Source organism: Dioscorea cayenensis, chromosome 14 (genome assembly GCF_009730915.1).
Source record: "Dioscorea cayenensis subsp. rotundata cultivar TDr96_F1 chromosome 14, TDr96_F1_v2_PseudoChromosome.rev07_lg8_w22 25.fasta, whole genome shotgun sequence".
Taxonomy (NCBI): Eukaryota; Viridiplantae; Streptophyta; class Magnoliopsida; order Dioscoreales; family Dioscoreaceae; genus Dioscorea; species Dioscorea cayenensis.
This window is the reverse complement of record NC_052484.1, coordinates 19,040,544-19,055,052: the sequence shown is the minus strand read 5'-3', so window position 1 is coordinate 19,055,052 and position 14,509 is coordinate 19,040,544. Positions and strand designations below refer to the sequence as shown.

General features: G+C 34.1%; 2 protein-coding genes across 2 annotated transcripts; both read right to left on the bottom strand.

Annotated features, from left to right (window-relative positions):
* Positions 1 to 1,236: 1,236 nt before the first annotated feature.
* Positions 1,237 to 4,445, bottom strand: LOC120276263 (succinate dehydrogenase [ubiquinone] iron-sulfur subunit 1, mitochondrial-like). Its single transcript, XM_039282986.1, has 2 exons — positions 3,734 to 4,445; positions 1,237 to 1,674 (listed from the first exon to the last, which is right to left on the bottom strand). Exons 1-2 carry the CDS (start codon positions 4,399 to 4,401, stop codon positions 1,506 to 1,508), a joined length of 837 nt encoding a protein of 278 aa, XP_039138920.1. The 5' UTR covers positions 4,402 to 4,445; the 3' UTR covers positions 1,237 to 1,505.
* Positions 4,446 to 6,793: 2,348 nt separating this feature from the next.
* LOC120275672 (zinc finger CCCH domain-containing protein 12-like) lies at positions 6,794 to 14,269 on the bottom strand. The gene is made up of 7 exons (XM_039282333.1): positions 13,835 to 14,269; positions 13,705 to 13,737; positions 12,675 to 12,734; positions 10,710 to 10,826; positions 10,238 to 10,549; positions 7,448 to 7,726; positions 6,794 to 7,316 (listed from the first exon to the last, which is right to left on the bottom strand). Exons 1-7 carry the CDS (start codon positions 14,192 to 14,194, stop codon positions 7,125 to 7,127), a joined length of 1,353 nt encoding a protein of 450 aa, XP_039138267.1. The 5' UTR covers positions 14,195 to 14,269; the 3' UTR covers positions 6,794 to 7,124.
* Positions 14,270 to 14,509: the final 240 nt, after the last annotated feature.

Below are 14,509 nucleotides of genomic sequence, written 5' to 3'. Positions count from 1 at the left end.
TGAATCTCATCTACTAAAAAAATTAGTTATTTCATAAAATTTTATGAAAAGTAGTTATCTTTCTAAAATTACCCCTAATTTATATATTCACATTTTTTTTCTTATATTTAATACAGAAAAAAAATTGAATAGAATGTTAAAAATAATTTTAGAAACAAAATAATAAATAAATATTTTTTAATGTTAAAAAAAATGATAGAGATTAAAAAAAGAAGGGAGGGAGCATGTGTGTGAAAGATGATGTGTTTTATATAATAATAATAATAATAATAATAATAATAATAATAATATTGATAAATTGAAAAAAAAAATTTAGCTATTTAATTGGGGATTTATGATTACGTTTTTTTTGGGCCTGATTAAAACAGCTCTAATACTTGAAATTGGTGCAAGGAATTCCCTAAATAACCATGGAGGGTGCTTTGTTTGGTTGGGAACAATTAATTCATTAAATATATGATGTAATATATGCAGCTTCCACGAAATTGGAAATTTGATACAAATAAAAAAGATAATTTTCCTTTAAAAAATAAAATAAATAATAATACAAAAAAAAAAATTATATTCCAAATGTATTTCTTTTTTGAAGACAGATAATGACTGAAGAAAATGGCTAGATTAGCTACATAAAGCACTCAAAAAGGCCTATTTAATGTTCAATTTTATGGTTTCAAAATGATAAACCAAAAGGAAAAGGGAATCAAATCAAATGAGAAAATAAAATTATTTCATACACTTTCATTTGAGAAGCTAGACATCCATTAGGCTTGTGTCATCCTGGGCCATGCCACTGAAATAGAATATATCGGGTCAATTTTTTAATACGGTATATGATATTTTTTTCATTTTAAAGTTTAAACTTCAATTTAAATCAAAATAATTATTTAATTTTAATTTTATTTTATTGAGTAATCACTTGAGAGAATCTGGTCTCTTTTTAATACTGTGATATTAAAAATTTTGTGTCCGCAAATAAAATAGAATCGTTGAAGAGACACTATGTCATGACAAAAAATTTCAGGCATCAACATCATCTAAATAACAGACCAAAATCTCTCGAATAACCACCCAGTAAAATAAAATTGAAATTAAATAATCATTTTGATTCAAATTGAAGTTTAAATTCCAAAATGAAAAAAAAAAATTATAGTTTGATACCCTACAAAAAAAAAATTAACCCATCTATCAAACTTCATGAGTAAATCATTCAAGCTCAATACTGCCGCTAATGGAGTGTAACACTTAAACTCAGGAAAATCCTAAATTATGAACTCAAACATTAATAATGTCAGCCCCTTCGTTCAAATTCACCTGAGAACAATCATTTAGGCTCTGGGAAACAACCATTGTTTGATCAATCTACACTTATTACAACAGATAAAGGAAATATAAGGCATCACAATAGAGGCCCAATAATTATTTCTAAGATGGAAAGCTCAGCACACTGAGATTTAAATATTGTTCTTTTTCAATGTAGGTGGAAATCTGGAGCGCTCGTTGGATGTTCACTGAAGCTGAAGTTTTTTGATTGATTCAATTTGTAGTGCAGGATTCAATCCCTTGGGACAGGCATGGGCACAGTTCTTGATCGTGTGGCAGCGGTACAGCTTGAATTCATCGTTTACGGCATCAAGTCGCTCCTTTGTGTACTGATCTCGACTGTCCTGAATCCACCTGCACAGCATGAGACATGTATATGTGAAGGTTCTAAAAAAATTCAGGAATAAGTAAGAACAGTGACATCACATATAGGTACAATGTTCTGATTTCTATAATAGTTATCATATTGTCATTGAATCAACAGAATATTAGGATAGCTTTGTCAATATCCACCTCTTCAATTTCTATTTTTATCTCCAAACACATGCAGAGTTTTTTTCATAAAGCATAAAGATGGCATGTCACACCCACTCATGCCTTTTCACTAAAGGAAAATAGAGAAGACAAGAAATATGAATATAATCTCTTTTCTTGTCTCTAGCTGAACAAAGGAGAAATAATACAGACAAGAAAATGAGACATGAGCATGCTCCTTTCTTTTCCTTATATCATTTTCGCAGTCCTTGGTGATCAGTGATCACATTTACAAGTGCATAATATAATGTCAAGCTGACAATATTACTTCCAGACCATATAAAATCAAGAGATACATCCTTCCTGTCCAACAATTATGGTTGGGACTCAGTACAATAAAACCGGTCCTTGACCAAATATTGTTTTCACTTAGAAAATTCAAAAGTTAAATCATTGAAACTCAATTACTAGGTTATACAATGGACATTAACTATATTAAAGCATTGAAAGAAAGAAATGGGCCAAGTTTAGTGCAATAATAATACTGTGAAAAAAAAAAATCAGGCAGAAACAGTGTACTCAAACAACCTGACAACAACAAAGAAAGTATAATTTAAAATTAATAAATTTGAGAAAATTATTATACATACAGGAAAGCAAAAGAGATCCTAAAATGCTCATGTTAGTATGTTACTTTCTAACCATATCCTCACTTTCTAGCCATATCCTCAATGTTTTTTTGCCTTCTGATTGAAAATCTAACAAAGATGAGCACACTACTAATTCAGGAGTTCGCTCAGCACCCCCACACTAACTTGCAGATGGTGTTATTCAGGTAAGAATGCCCAAGCATTCAACAATGGTTGTAACTAAAAAATTATGGTTGAAATGACCATAGAAGCTATTATCTCACATGTTCTCATGAAGACTTTATTTGCTTTCAAGAAAATTTTCTTGCTGTGAAGCAGGAGAATATCTTAAATCAGGGAAACAACCTCCCTGCCCCAAACAAGCTATTCCTGTAACTTGAATGAGGAATTAAAAGCATTTCTATGAAATAGTTAGCCACAATATTTAAATTCATCTTTGATTGATATAACATGTTTTGAAAAATTCACCAGAGTAAACAAGTTCCCAACACCTTGCCGAAGGATTGCTTCAATGGGTTTGATCATAAGAAACATGTTATTTTGGTAAAAGTCAGGTGAAAACTTTATGGTGTTGTTTTAGTAGTTGAACACTTCTAAGGTGTTAGTTCTGTGTGGTGTGCATAGCCACATGGTAACTCAAAATTCTTCTGAACTGTAGTCATCTTAGTGTCCAAAAATCATATCCACAGTGTATGAAAATTAAGTTGGTGTTCTAATCAAGCTTTTCAGTGGAACATCTATTGGTCTATAAAAATATTCCTAACGTAAATAAGAACAGAAATAGCCACTAGATAGGGCACACAGAGAAGTTAGAGGACTGCAAAGTGTCCAAACTTCCAGCATTTATTGGGGAAAAATATAGTGTGCCATTATAACAAAAAAAGAGAAAGTTATGTTGATGGAGGAATTCAACTATAACTGACAACAGCACAGAAGAACTTCAAATTTTAACTACCGCAAATATTTCCAAGCAGAGCTAAATCAATGGTCAGAAATGCCAATACAATTCCAATGTTAAACATACCAGTGAAAAATGAATCTAAAGCCCTAATTAATCCAAATAAGCCTAAAACAGAATATATCCCAAATATCATAACAACAATTTCATCTATCTAAACAGTCTGTCTATCAATCAAAAGCAAACATCCAGACAGCTCCAATTAATAAAAAGACCATGAAAAGTAGCAAATTGATGAATAACAGGTGAGAAGAACAAGAAGAAAAAACACATCAGGGATAACCAATTGAAAAACCAAATATTGAACAGAGACAAGGAGAACCAAACAGACCTATTAGCATGGAGAAGTGCAGCAGGGCCAAGATACGTCTCAGGATTCCACCAATAGCTAGGGCAAGACGTACTACAACAAGCACAAAGAATACATTCATACATCCCATCGAGCTTCGCCCTATCCTTCTTGCTCTGAGGAATCTCCTTCCCTGGCTGCGGCGGAGGATCCTTCCTCTTCAGCCACGGCTCAACACTCTTGTACTGGTTGTAGAAATTGGTCATATCCACCACCAAATCCTTGACAACGAACATGTGCGGCAGCGGGGTGATCGTGGAGGCGCCACCAGAGGCCTGGATCTTGGTGAGGCAAGCGAGGCCATTGTCTCCATCGATGGTCATCGCGCATGAGCCACAGATGCCCTCGCGGCAGGATCGGCGGAAGGTGAGGGATGGATCCATCTCGTTCTTGATCTTGATAAGGGCGTCGAGGACCATGGGACCGCAGTCGTTGAGATCGATCTCGTAGTTATGGAGGTAGGGTTTGGAGGGGTTATCGGGGTTCCATCGATAGATCGAGAAGGTCTTCGTGCGCTTGGGCTTCGCCGGAGGTTCAGCTTGGGAAGACTGGAGCTTCGAAGGGACGAGACGCCAAGGGAGGCTACGTCCGGCGGCGGTGGTGGCGGTGGCGGCGGAGCAACGGCGGAGGAGAAGACGAGTGGTGGCCATTGATGAGAAGAGAGAGGAAGGTGCGCGAGAGGAAAGAGAAAACTGTTTTTTTGGGGGATTTATTTTTGTAAAAAATTTCGTTTAAACCCCTAGAATATTATTAATTTTTCTTTAGCCCCTCAGTGTTGGACTATTTATTAATTTTCACTGGTTTTGATATATATATATATATATATACACATGGTATAAAAATATGTGTAGGCCATCACAAAAAGCTAATGCGTATATAAATATAATTAAAAATAAAGCAATCGTTTTAATATAGATTTACTATAAATTTTTGGAGGAAAAGAGTGTTGGCAAAGAGATTTATTCAAAACATAAAATTTAGTTGATTATATATATAATGGCAATATTTGGTAGTTTATGGGACATATGCATGATTTTGTACTTTAATATGAGTAGAGACATAGTATATAAAATAATACTCTGCCAATAATTATATTTGCCATGAGTTTTTAAGTAGGGATAAATCACCACATTCATGCATTTTGATTACGGTTTAACTATATATCTGGAGGGAATTGAACTCTTAACCTTCAACATGGAAATTAAATTTACTATTATAACAGTTGCACTTGCTAAATGTATACAAGTAATTGCATTTTTTATTGTCCATGTATATGACTATTTGTCATTTGTGGATGCATGTAGAATGTCCGCAAATAACCAATTTGAATAGGAGAGGGTGTAAATAAGAGTGGACATGTGAGATTTATTTTATTATTGTTGCAATAAACATCAAATAATTGAGATGAAAATACTGTTCATCCTATGTTTTTTATTATACTACTGTTAGTAAAAAAGTACTGTTCATCCTCATTTAACACTGTTACAAATGAATGATGTTAACTTTTGAATTCAAATCCAATGTTGAGAAGAGAAAATCTGTAGATAACTTATCTACGAACCTCCCTAGAATACTGCCCTCTATATATATATTAATATTTATATGAGGTTATAAGAGGGTGTCTTAGTATGCATGGAAAATAGAGAAAAACCTCTGTTTACTTTTCAACAAGTAAAATATAGATTTACAAACTTTTAAGACTAAAATAATCTGTGCTAGGAACTTAAAAGTGTTACTTTTTTTTTGCCCTTCAACAATTTATGCTAAAGAATAGGTGAGCTTGAGATGGTGAAAGCTTAACAAAAAGAGGTACTCAAACCCATTATATATATATATATATATATATAAGATCATTCTGTCAAATAATAATAACTCTTGTTGTGATGCCAGTGGCCACAGATGACTCAAATTAAATTGGATAAAAGATGCAATGTTGGATCCTGAAAAAGACTAATGAATGGAATGCCATGGATCAAACCAAACCAATGACTAAACAAAACATAAATTAATATTGTTTTTTAAATTGATTCCTGGCATGTTCACAAGCCAATAACATTTATACATCCACTTCACTGTGCCTTCCACGTATGACGTACATATGCCCAACAAATTATAATAGATTCAATCCATTACCATTCTTTCTTAATTTTACTTGTGGGTGGATCCTAAACCATGAAATAATGTTCATTTTGATTCTTCATAACAGTAATGTTTGTTTTCATATAAGATTTTAAAAATCAAAATTAGGCCAAAAATAAAATTTTGAATTGGTTCCTTTTTTTTAATTTCCCCAAATACATATATTATTTTATATATTACCTATAGGGGCCATTGGACATTATTTAGATTTGACTTCGAACATTTTTAAAAACAATCATTTATTTATTTTTTTTAATTTTAATTTTTGAAAGATCTCCTACATTGATGTTTCTTTCATATGCTCGAATTGAAAAAAATAATGATTTCCATACTAAAACATTTTTTGATTTACAACTCAGCCAAACATAAAACAACTTATTTAGAAAAAATCAACGGGTCAATTGATATCGAGTCTCCCTAGATCGAATCTTATATCTTACGTAAGGTGAGAGCACGTGGGTCGACGTACTTGTCGTCTTTCTCAAAACAAAAAAAAAACAAAAAAAAACAAAAAAACTTAATTAGAATAACATTTAAAAAAATGCAAAAGACTTTAAAGAGAAATTTTAAAAAAAAAAACCAATGCAAATAGGTATTCAATTGAAACCACTTCAGATTCAAATATTAAAATGAAGATATATATAAAAAAAAAATCTAATTTCAACAACCAAAAGTACACTTCCACCCAAACTTTATCATCATAAAATACTTCTTTTCACCCAACAAACACATACTATATATTTATATGTATAATAAAATAAAATAAGACAGACTGCCACCACTTCATACAAATAGCACTTCACCACCGCTTTCCTATAAAAAAGAATATAATCAAACAGTGTATGTTATTCAACAAAAATAAATAAATAAAAATAAAAATAAAAATAAAAAGACTACAAAACAAAAGAGAAAAACAGGGTTATCACATGTAACAACATTGAAGAATTTTACTGCTTGGTTTTTCAGGAACAAACCAAGTCTAGCAAAATTTCAGTCTGGTTCACTTCTAGATCAACATATAGTTGATAGTTGAAACCCATCTACAGCCAAACAAATTGAGATGAGATGCAGAGTACTCCCCCAACAAAAACTGCTTTATGGGTACCTATACAATCAGGAACAAACTAGAAATAAAAAATCACAAAAATTTAGGACTCATCAGATTACCAGGTCTTGTTTTGTTTCTTTTCTTTTAAACAAAGTGGGGAAATGAAAGTCTCAGATAGAACAATGTTTAAGACTGCTGGAGCAAAGCACTTCCAGATGACAGCTTTACTGCTCCGGGCACATCAACTGATGATGAGTGAGTACATGATTTAGCAGTTGTTGACGGTGAATGACTAAACTTCATGGGATGATCAAACTTGCAGGCAGGCCCATACTTACATATACCATACATGTCATAATGTGCACAGATTGGTTGGTCCTAGATGACATGAAATAGAGACATGAATCAGGACGACGATGGGTATGCAACCTTCAAGTTTAAAATTCTTGTGAAAGCAATGTATAATAAGTTTCAAACGTTGTTAAAAATAGAAACTGAAAAAGATTCACCTTTCTCAAAGGCAGGCCGAGGGGACTGAGAATGGCTACAGATGCTTTTGAACAGCGAGTTTTTGGATGGGAAAATTTGCATGATAATCCAAACTTGCATTCTCCGTGTTTCATAAAATACTGACATTCTGGTTGGCCAGCTCTCTCAGGATACAATTCAGTCTGCGCATGCTGATGTACAAGGTCATCTGCCTTTGGTGGGTGACAGTCCAAGTCAGTAGCAGGAGTCTCTTGCTTACTCCAGTCCGAGTCTGGTGTGAAGGGTGCTTCAGCTGGGGCCTAATTAAAGGTTAAAAGAAAACAGAACTTAACATTGTAGCAAAATTTAAATGGCATTCAACTAGAAGGGATAATACTGATCTCTTCACCAGTATATCTGCTATCAAGCCTATCATCAATTATGGACAAAAATAAAACATGCCACAGAAGTTCATGATATTATAATGACAACCATCATCCTACAAAAACCAAAAGAAATGGAAATTCATGCTTAGCATTTTTAACTTAATAGCTTTAAAGTGATTAAACAGAAGGGCCAGATTGAGACGGATCTCACCCATGCATCTGGTGGGATTTGTGGCCCCCCTTGATGCACAGGTTTACCTTTTTCCCAAACAAGCATCTCCCTTCATAGGCCCCTCACCTTCTCTGCCTCCTGTCTCAATGCCATCAGCAAAAGAGTCTCATACATCCAAGCGCCACGATGTGACCACACCACAATCGTGGCAATGTTTTCACTACCCACTTGATAGCTCTATACAGCTCCCCTGGCGTCATAGCCTATTACTAACCATTGTTCTCTATCTAGTGATAAGTGTGCGAGTGTATATTTATTTCCATTAATTCTCGCATTCAATTGGCATGTTTTCGATGTTTTATTCAGAAAATGATACTTAATTTATTGTTATTTTGATTGAAGGGTAAGAACAGGGCATAATGAGCACAAAAGAGTCACAAAAAAAGTAATTCTGGAGCAAATAGATATAGAAGAAGCTCACTCGGCATCAGGACAGGGAGAACAGTCCAACCAAGACTTATTATGGCCCTATTACGGTTATTCTTACGGCTGTAAATGCCAGACAAAAGAGTTTGTGGGTAGACTTATGCCCATAAGCTGGAGTATAATGGCAAGACAGAAGCACTTACGGTCATAGCCCTTAAGTCTGGTCATAAGGGTCACGAGCACATAGGCAGTGCTTATGCCCGTAAGGAAGGTCACAAATACCAGACAGAAGAGCTTACAGCCGTAAGCTAGACCATAACTCCCAAGCAGAGGACATTACAGCCGTAAGGCTCACCATCTTTCATCTCTAAATTCATACAGTCTTATTCTTACGCCCATATATTGTCCGTAAGTGAGGAGGTATAAATATAGTATTGAGAGTTTTAAGAGCATATTTTGGCGGCTATGCGAAAGAAAAAGAGAAGAGGACTTCTTGGAAGTTCTCTCTGACAATCGGCGGGGGATTCAAGCCTCACCAAGAATCAAGACCGTTAAGGAAACCATCGAGGAGTATCTCCAGATGGCGTTGTTAGAAGTTCCGTGATGGTTCGTCATCAATCCGAAAAAAAAGAGTTTGAGGGAGTTTTCAGTTTTTACATTATGTTTATCTCTTCTTTCGGATTGTATGATTGTTCTTCATTAATGGAGAGCTATCTCTTTGGTGTCTAGACATAGATAGAACCTAAGGTCTATTCATTTGAAACTTGGATATGAACTCCAATCTGTCATCGACTTTTATAATGCATTATTTTGATTTAAATTCAATTGTCATTTATTGTCTTAAGTTCTATCATTGTGAGATCCGGGAATTTCTTGTATAATGTACACGAGTGACGATCAAGAGATCTATCGTGAATAAACATGCCATAATTGAAATGAGACACGAATCCACCTAGAAACAGGGTACTTTAAGATTGATTTGGAAATCCTCATGTTTCTTCCAAGTGAGGTTAACATATTAGGGTTCTTGTTAATGCCATCGCAGGATGTGAGAATTAGGAAGAGATTCTAATGTATGGGATTAGAGTCAATTGTTTTGAGAAAATGATTGGCTAATTCTTAAACCCGCGTCAACCTTTAGAAAGACTTCATCGAGTGTATTGCAGTCATAGGATAGTCTGCATTTGTCGTATGAGACTAGTTACTAGTCTTAAGAAAAGGGTAGTATATATTAAGAACTCTCTTGGTCTTATCAGTTTTGCAATCATTCGATGCAACCTTGTCTAGCACCTCATTATAACTCTATGGGAAGTTTGTGCCCGGACATCCTTATTTCATGCTTGATTTATCCTCAGTTTGCCTTCCCCATTAGTCTGATTTTAGTTTTCTAGTATTTTTTAGATTAAACTCTTCAATCTTTGTTTAAGCTGGATAATAAGATTAACATTAGTATAATAATTTCTAGTTCCTCTTGGGATCGACAACCTTGCAGTCATTGTACACTATATTACTTGATCGGCACGTACAGTTGCATTTTATAAATGACATTAGTCTCTATCATCTAGGCATCATGATCATTATCAGCTCAACTAAGATAAATCAGACCCTACTTGTAACAGTTGTGCTAACCTGAGCAAAAAAAAATCAATATAGTTCAGGACTTGAATCAACAAAATTAGGTGGAATTCATGCCAAACCCACACCTTGGTCCAAGCCGTCACCAAGCAACTCAATAGAAAAGTTTGGTCGCAATTGAATATTAAAACCATGCCTAGAAGTAAATATGATTGAACAGGGGCAAAAATTGTTATTGTGGCGCATGAGAAATATTTCAAAAAAAAGATCACCTGATATTCACCATATTCAGTGCTTAATTTACTTGTATGAAACACTTGATGAGGTAAGAGAATTCTTGGGATGTAGGAAGGCGAAGAGGCATCTAAGGAAGAAGACAACTCAACAGATGCTCTCTGAAGAGGAAAAGACGCCTTAGGTGATTTAGATTTTCCTGAAGCAAGTCCTTGACAGTACCCATCCTTTTCAAACCTTGCAGTGAGATAATTTGCAGGAACAGAAACTGGCTCAGGATGATGAAACCGACAGCTGGCTGAATATTTGCAACAACCAGTTCTCAGATAAAAGGGGCACTCCTTTTCTCCCTGCAATAAAATTTAAAAAAATAAAAACAGTATATGGTACAAAACTACTAATCCAAATATGACCGCAGAAATACACATGATCAGACCAAGTGATAGCAATCATCTATCTATAAAAAATAAAGAAAATACTTGGATATTATAAGAGGAATAGCACACTTACTGGTCGAATTGGAAGCCCTAAAAAGTTAAGCTCCACTTGTTCTGCTCCTGAATTTTCACGACGGTGGCCATACTTGCAGGATTTTCCATATTTACAACCAGAAGGCATCGAGTAATACTGCACAAAACAAGATCAAAAACCAATGCTTGAAGCAGATTACATGGCTGGAAATTCAATCCTCAAAAAAGCAGGAAATAAGTGGAGAAGTCATGCCATTCTTCAAGAAAAAGTCTTTCACCATCTGACATCAGATCCTAAAATGTCAGAGTTTACTGTAAAGTATATAATTAATAAAATATAGGAGCCCGAAAAAAGCAATCAAACCATTTGCAAATAACACGAAGTTTTACCCAAAAAAACATCATCACATAATTCAATAAACAGTAAAACATTAATAACATGTACGTAGATTAAAATCCACACAAGAAAATAGGTATCATATGTCACCAAAAAAGAGGTAAAAATAAAGAACTGTCACGTTATTCATCTTGAACAAGTATATGCAATCAAAAGATGTATTGAGAATAACATCATCTTAGGATTTCTAGCTCTATGCATCACTAGTTGTCCACCCATGACATCTGGGTAACGTCTTCTGTAATCCTCCTTCACCTAACCAAGAAGCAAGACCCGCATAACCAAGAAAATTACAAATTTAGGTCACAAAAATCATAATATCTTTCACAAGGAAATTAAATAATTGTTTTATTAGTCAAATCAATTTCCTTAATTACTCAAACCATTCAGAAATTATAGACCTGATTTTCCACGTCAATGTCAAAGCACATTCCTAATTAAGAAAGATTAAATAAAGCAGAACACCTTTCAAAACCGAAACTCCAAAAAGACTTCACAGGCTTCCAAATTATCATTTCCAGAATCCGTGGATCATTTGATCATATCCTGGTGAAAATCATATTGTTGCAACCAACATATCAAAGCTACTTCTTCTCCCTCATCATTATTACTAATACCATTATTAGTAGTAATAGAATTAGTATTTTAATCATAATCAGTATTAATTATGATAAGTTTGATTTTCTTAAATGAACCGTAGGATCTTCTATCAAATCTTCATTTTCTTTATTTTTTCTAAACCATCCATCAATTAATATGACCATCTAAGAACCTTTTTCAAATTTTCTTCTATACCAACATATTTATTTCTATTAGTCATCAATCATTAAGACCAACTGTAATTAGATGAATTCGAAATGGTAAAGATTTTGCTTGACTTTCCAAATCATATTTTTTGTTCCAGTAATAAACACAAACTTGAAACAAATTCGTTTGTCTTCTCAATTAATTTTTTCTATCCACAATCAATCCACATCTTTATGCTCATTCTATTTACTTAAATTTCTTTCTTCACATCTTTGTTGCATTCATCATCTTTTCTCTATTTACTTTCTTGTTTTGCAATAAGATGATTTCCTATAAAAGAACATACCAGGACAGGAAATTAACAGACTCAGATTCTTAATTGCATTTGTGGAAAGGTAATTTTTCCAATATCAAAATTTACCTCCAAATAGAAATTGACTTTTAAGTCCTTCACTGTGCTCAACCCCTCATTGCCACTCTATATTCTAGGCTCAATTATAGACTGTCTCCCTATTGGCATAATTGGCCGAAGTCCTACTTGGTTACTTTTTCCTTGATAACATTTATCAAGCAATAATATTCATTCTGCATTGATTAATGGATAAATAGTATAATAAGTAAATGCTCTCTAAAATTTCCTTTCATGGACTTCAATGGATTATTCAAAACTTTGATTTGAACATTTTAATTATCTCAAGGACTGCTTATTGTTCTTTGATGCCTATTTTAATTAATAGGTCATAAACATTACACACAGACATGAACAAAATTTAAGTTTATACAATGTGATGGTAAATGTAATTATTACAGACAGATACAACTAAAACAAGATAACAAAAATACGTTAAGCATAACAACAACCTTGCATTTTAATTGCCCTTCTCCTTGTAGCCATGCTTTGGTTTCTTTTCCCTCGCCAGCCTATAATAGAATCCAAAAATGAAATCAACAATCATAAGAGCATTCACAATAGATTAGATGTCGGTAGTATCAAACAGAAAGGCCCAGATAATTACAGATTCCTTATAAGACAATAAACAACATGATTAAAAAAAAATCTTGGAATAAAAAGGAAATTTAGTTAGGATAATATGGTAGAAGACGCAAGTGAGATTTGAACAGCATCTGAAGTGACAAAGTTTGGCATATTAGTTAGCAAAGAGCATGCCATTTAGAAAGGTAAAGAAAAACTCGCCCTCTTTAGAATTATATCATTACCTCCCATTGAGTAAAACTACTTGAAGGTATAGTCAGATCTGTCTACATACATGGCCAAATAAATGTCCCAATTGTTCATATAACCACCGCAAATGTTTTCTTTTAACTCAAACTGAGCTCAATGCTATTTTCAAATATAGGAAAATATAAAGGAGAGTTTGCATGCGAATTTGGTGTGCATACATCTGCAGAATCAATGTATAAAACATAGATTTTTACCCTTCACATTAAAGATACATAATTAAACTCAAAATTATCAACCCACACACTCCATTTGTTTTTAAATGGTTAAGGAAAGACTCTTCGACCTCAGTATATTAACCCACAGATTGTTGTTAGGCAATTGCAGCATTCATGAAAGTATAAATGTGATTATTTACTTCCACAGCCATAAACAAAAATCAATACCATTATTTCACAAAGGGAACTAGTCTTGTGAATCACTTTCCCATTAAAATTTTCTGATCAATTAACATACCCATTGATAAACTACATGTTCCTTTTCAATTCATCACTCCGCATTTCACAAAACATACTTAAAAAGCAAGCCACTATTGACAATTCTTAATGCCAATGAGGAAAAAAAAAATTATTTTAAACAAGTACGGAAATACTCCCAAATATTTCAGTTCATTGGTTAAAGAATTCAAACAAGCTGATAAATTTCTCTGACCTGGATCGTCTCTGAAGGACCCCACATAATTCCCTGGAATTATAAATAAAAAAACACAAAAAGAAAAAGAAAACATCAAATAAAAAACCCTAAACCTCAAAAAATAAAAGCCAAAAAGCACAAACGAAACCTGGGCAAGCGAGTTCCTGGTTGTGGGATGATTAAACTTGCATTTCGATCCATACCCACACAATCCGGTCCTCAAGAAATACGCACAATCGGGCTCCCCAGGTCGAAGAGGATACCGAAAACCTTCCGATTTCTCATTACCCTCATCGCAAATCTTGCTCTCACGGTCCAGAAACTCCCCCTCCGATTTCTCTTCATCCCTCTGCTTCTCCTCTTCATCGAACTTCAGATTCTCAATTTGTTCAACTAGGGTTTCAGGAGATGAAGGTGAAGGCGATGATTGGCATGCCTTCACTGCGTCTTCCTCTAATCCAAGGGCTGCTTCTTCTTCGGAAAATTCCATGCTTATCTCCGCATTCATTGAAGAGAAACCCTAAAAACTCGAGAGGGAAGAGGAGATGGTGGAGGGAGAAGGTGTGAAAAAGGTTGAAAATTTTTTTTTTCTTCAATTTTTTTTTTTTTCATATAAACCCTTAAAAAAGGTTTATTTAGAGGAATACCCCTGAAGTTTGGCAACGGCCAATCAGAAGGCATCAACGGCTGACAAGGAGGTTATTGTCAGAAGGACCGAACGAGGGGACGCCACGTGTCCAGAAATGGAAATACCATGATCTCCTTTAAAAAAAATGGTTTTTAAGTAGAAACATTTGTATTTAATAAATATAAATGAGAAATT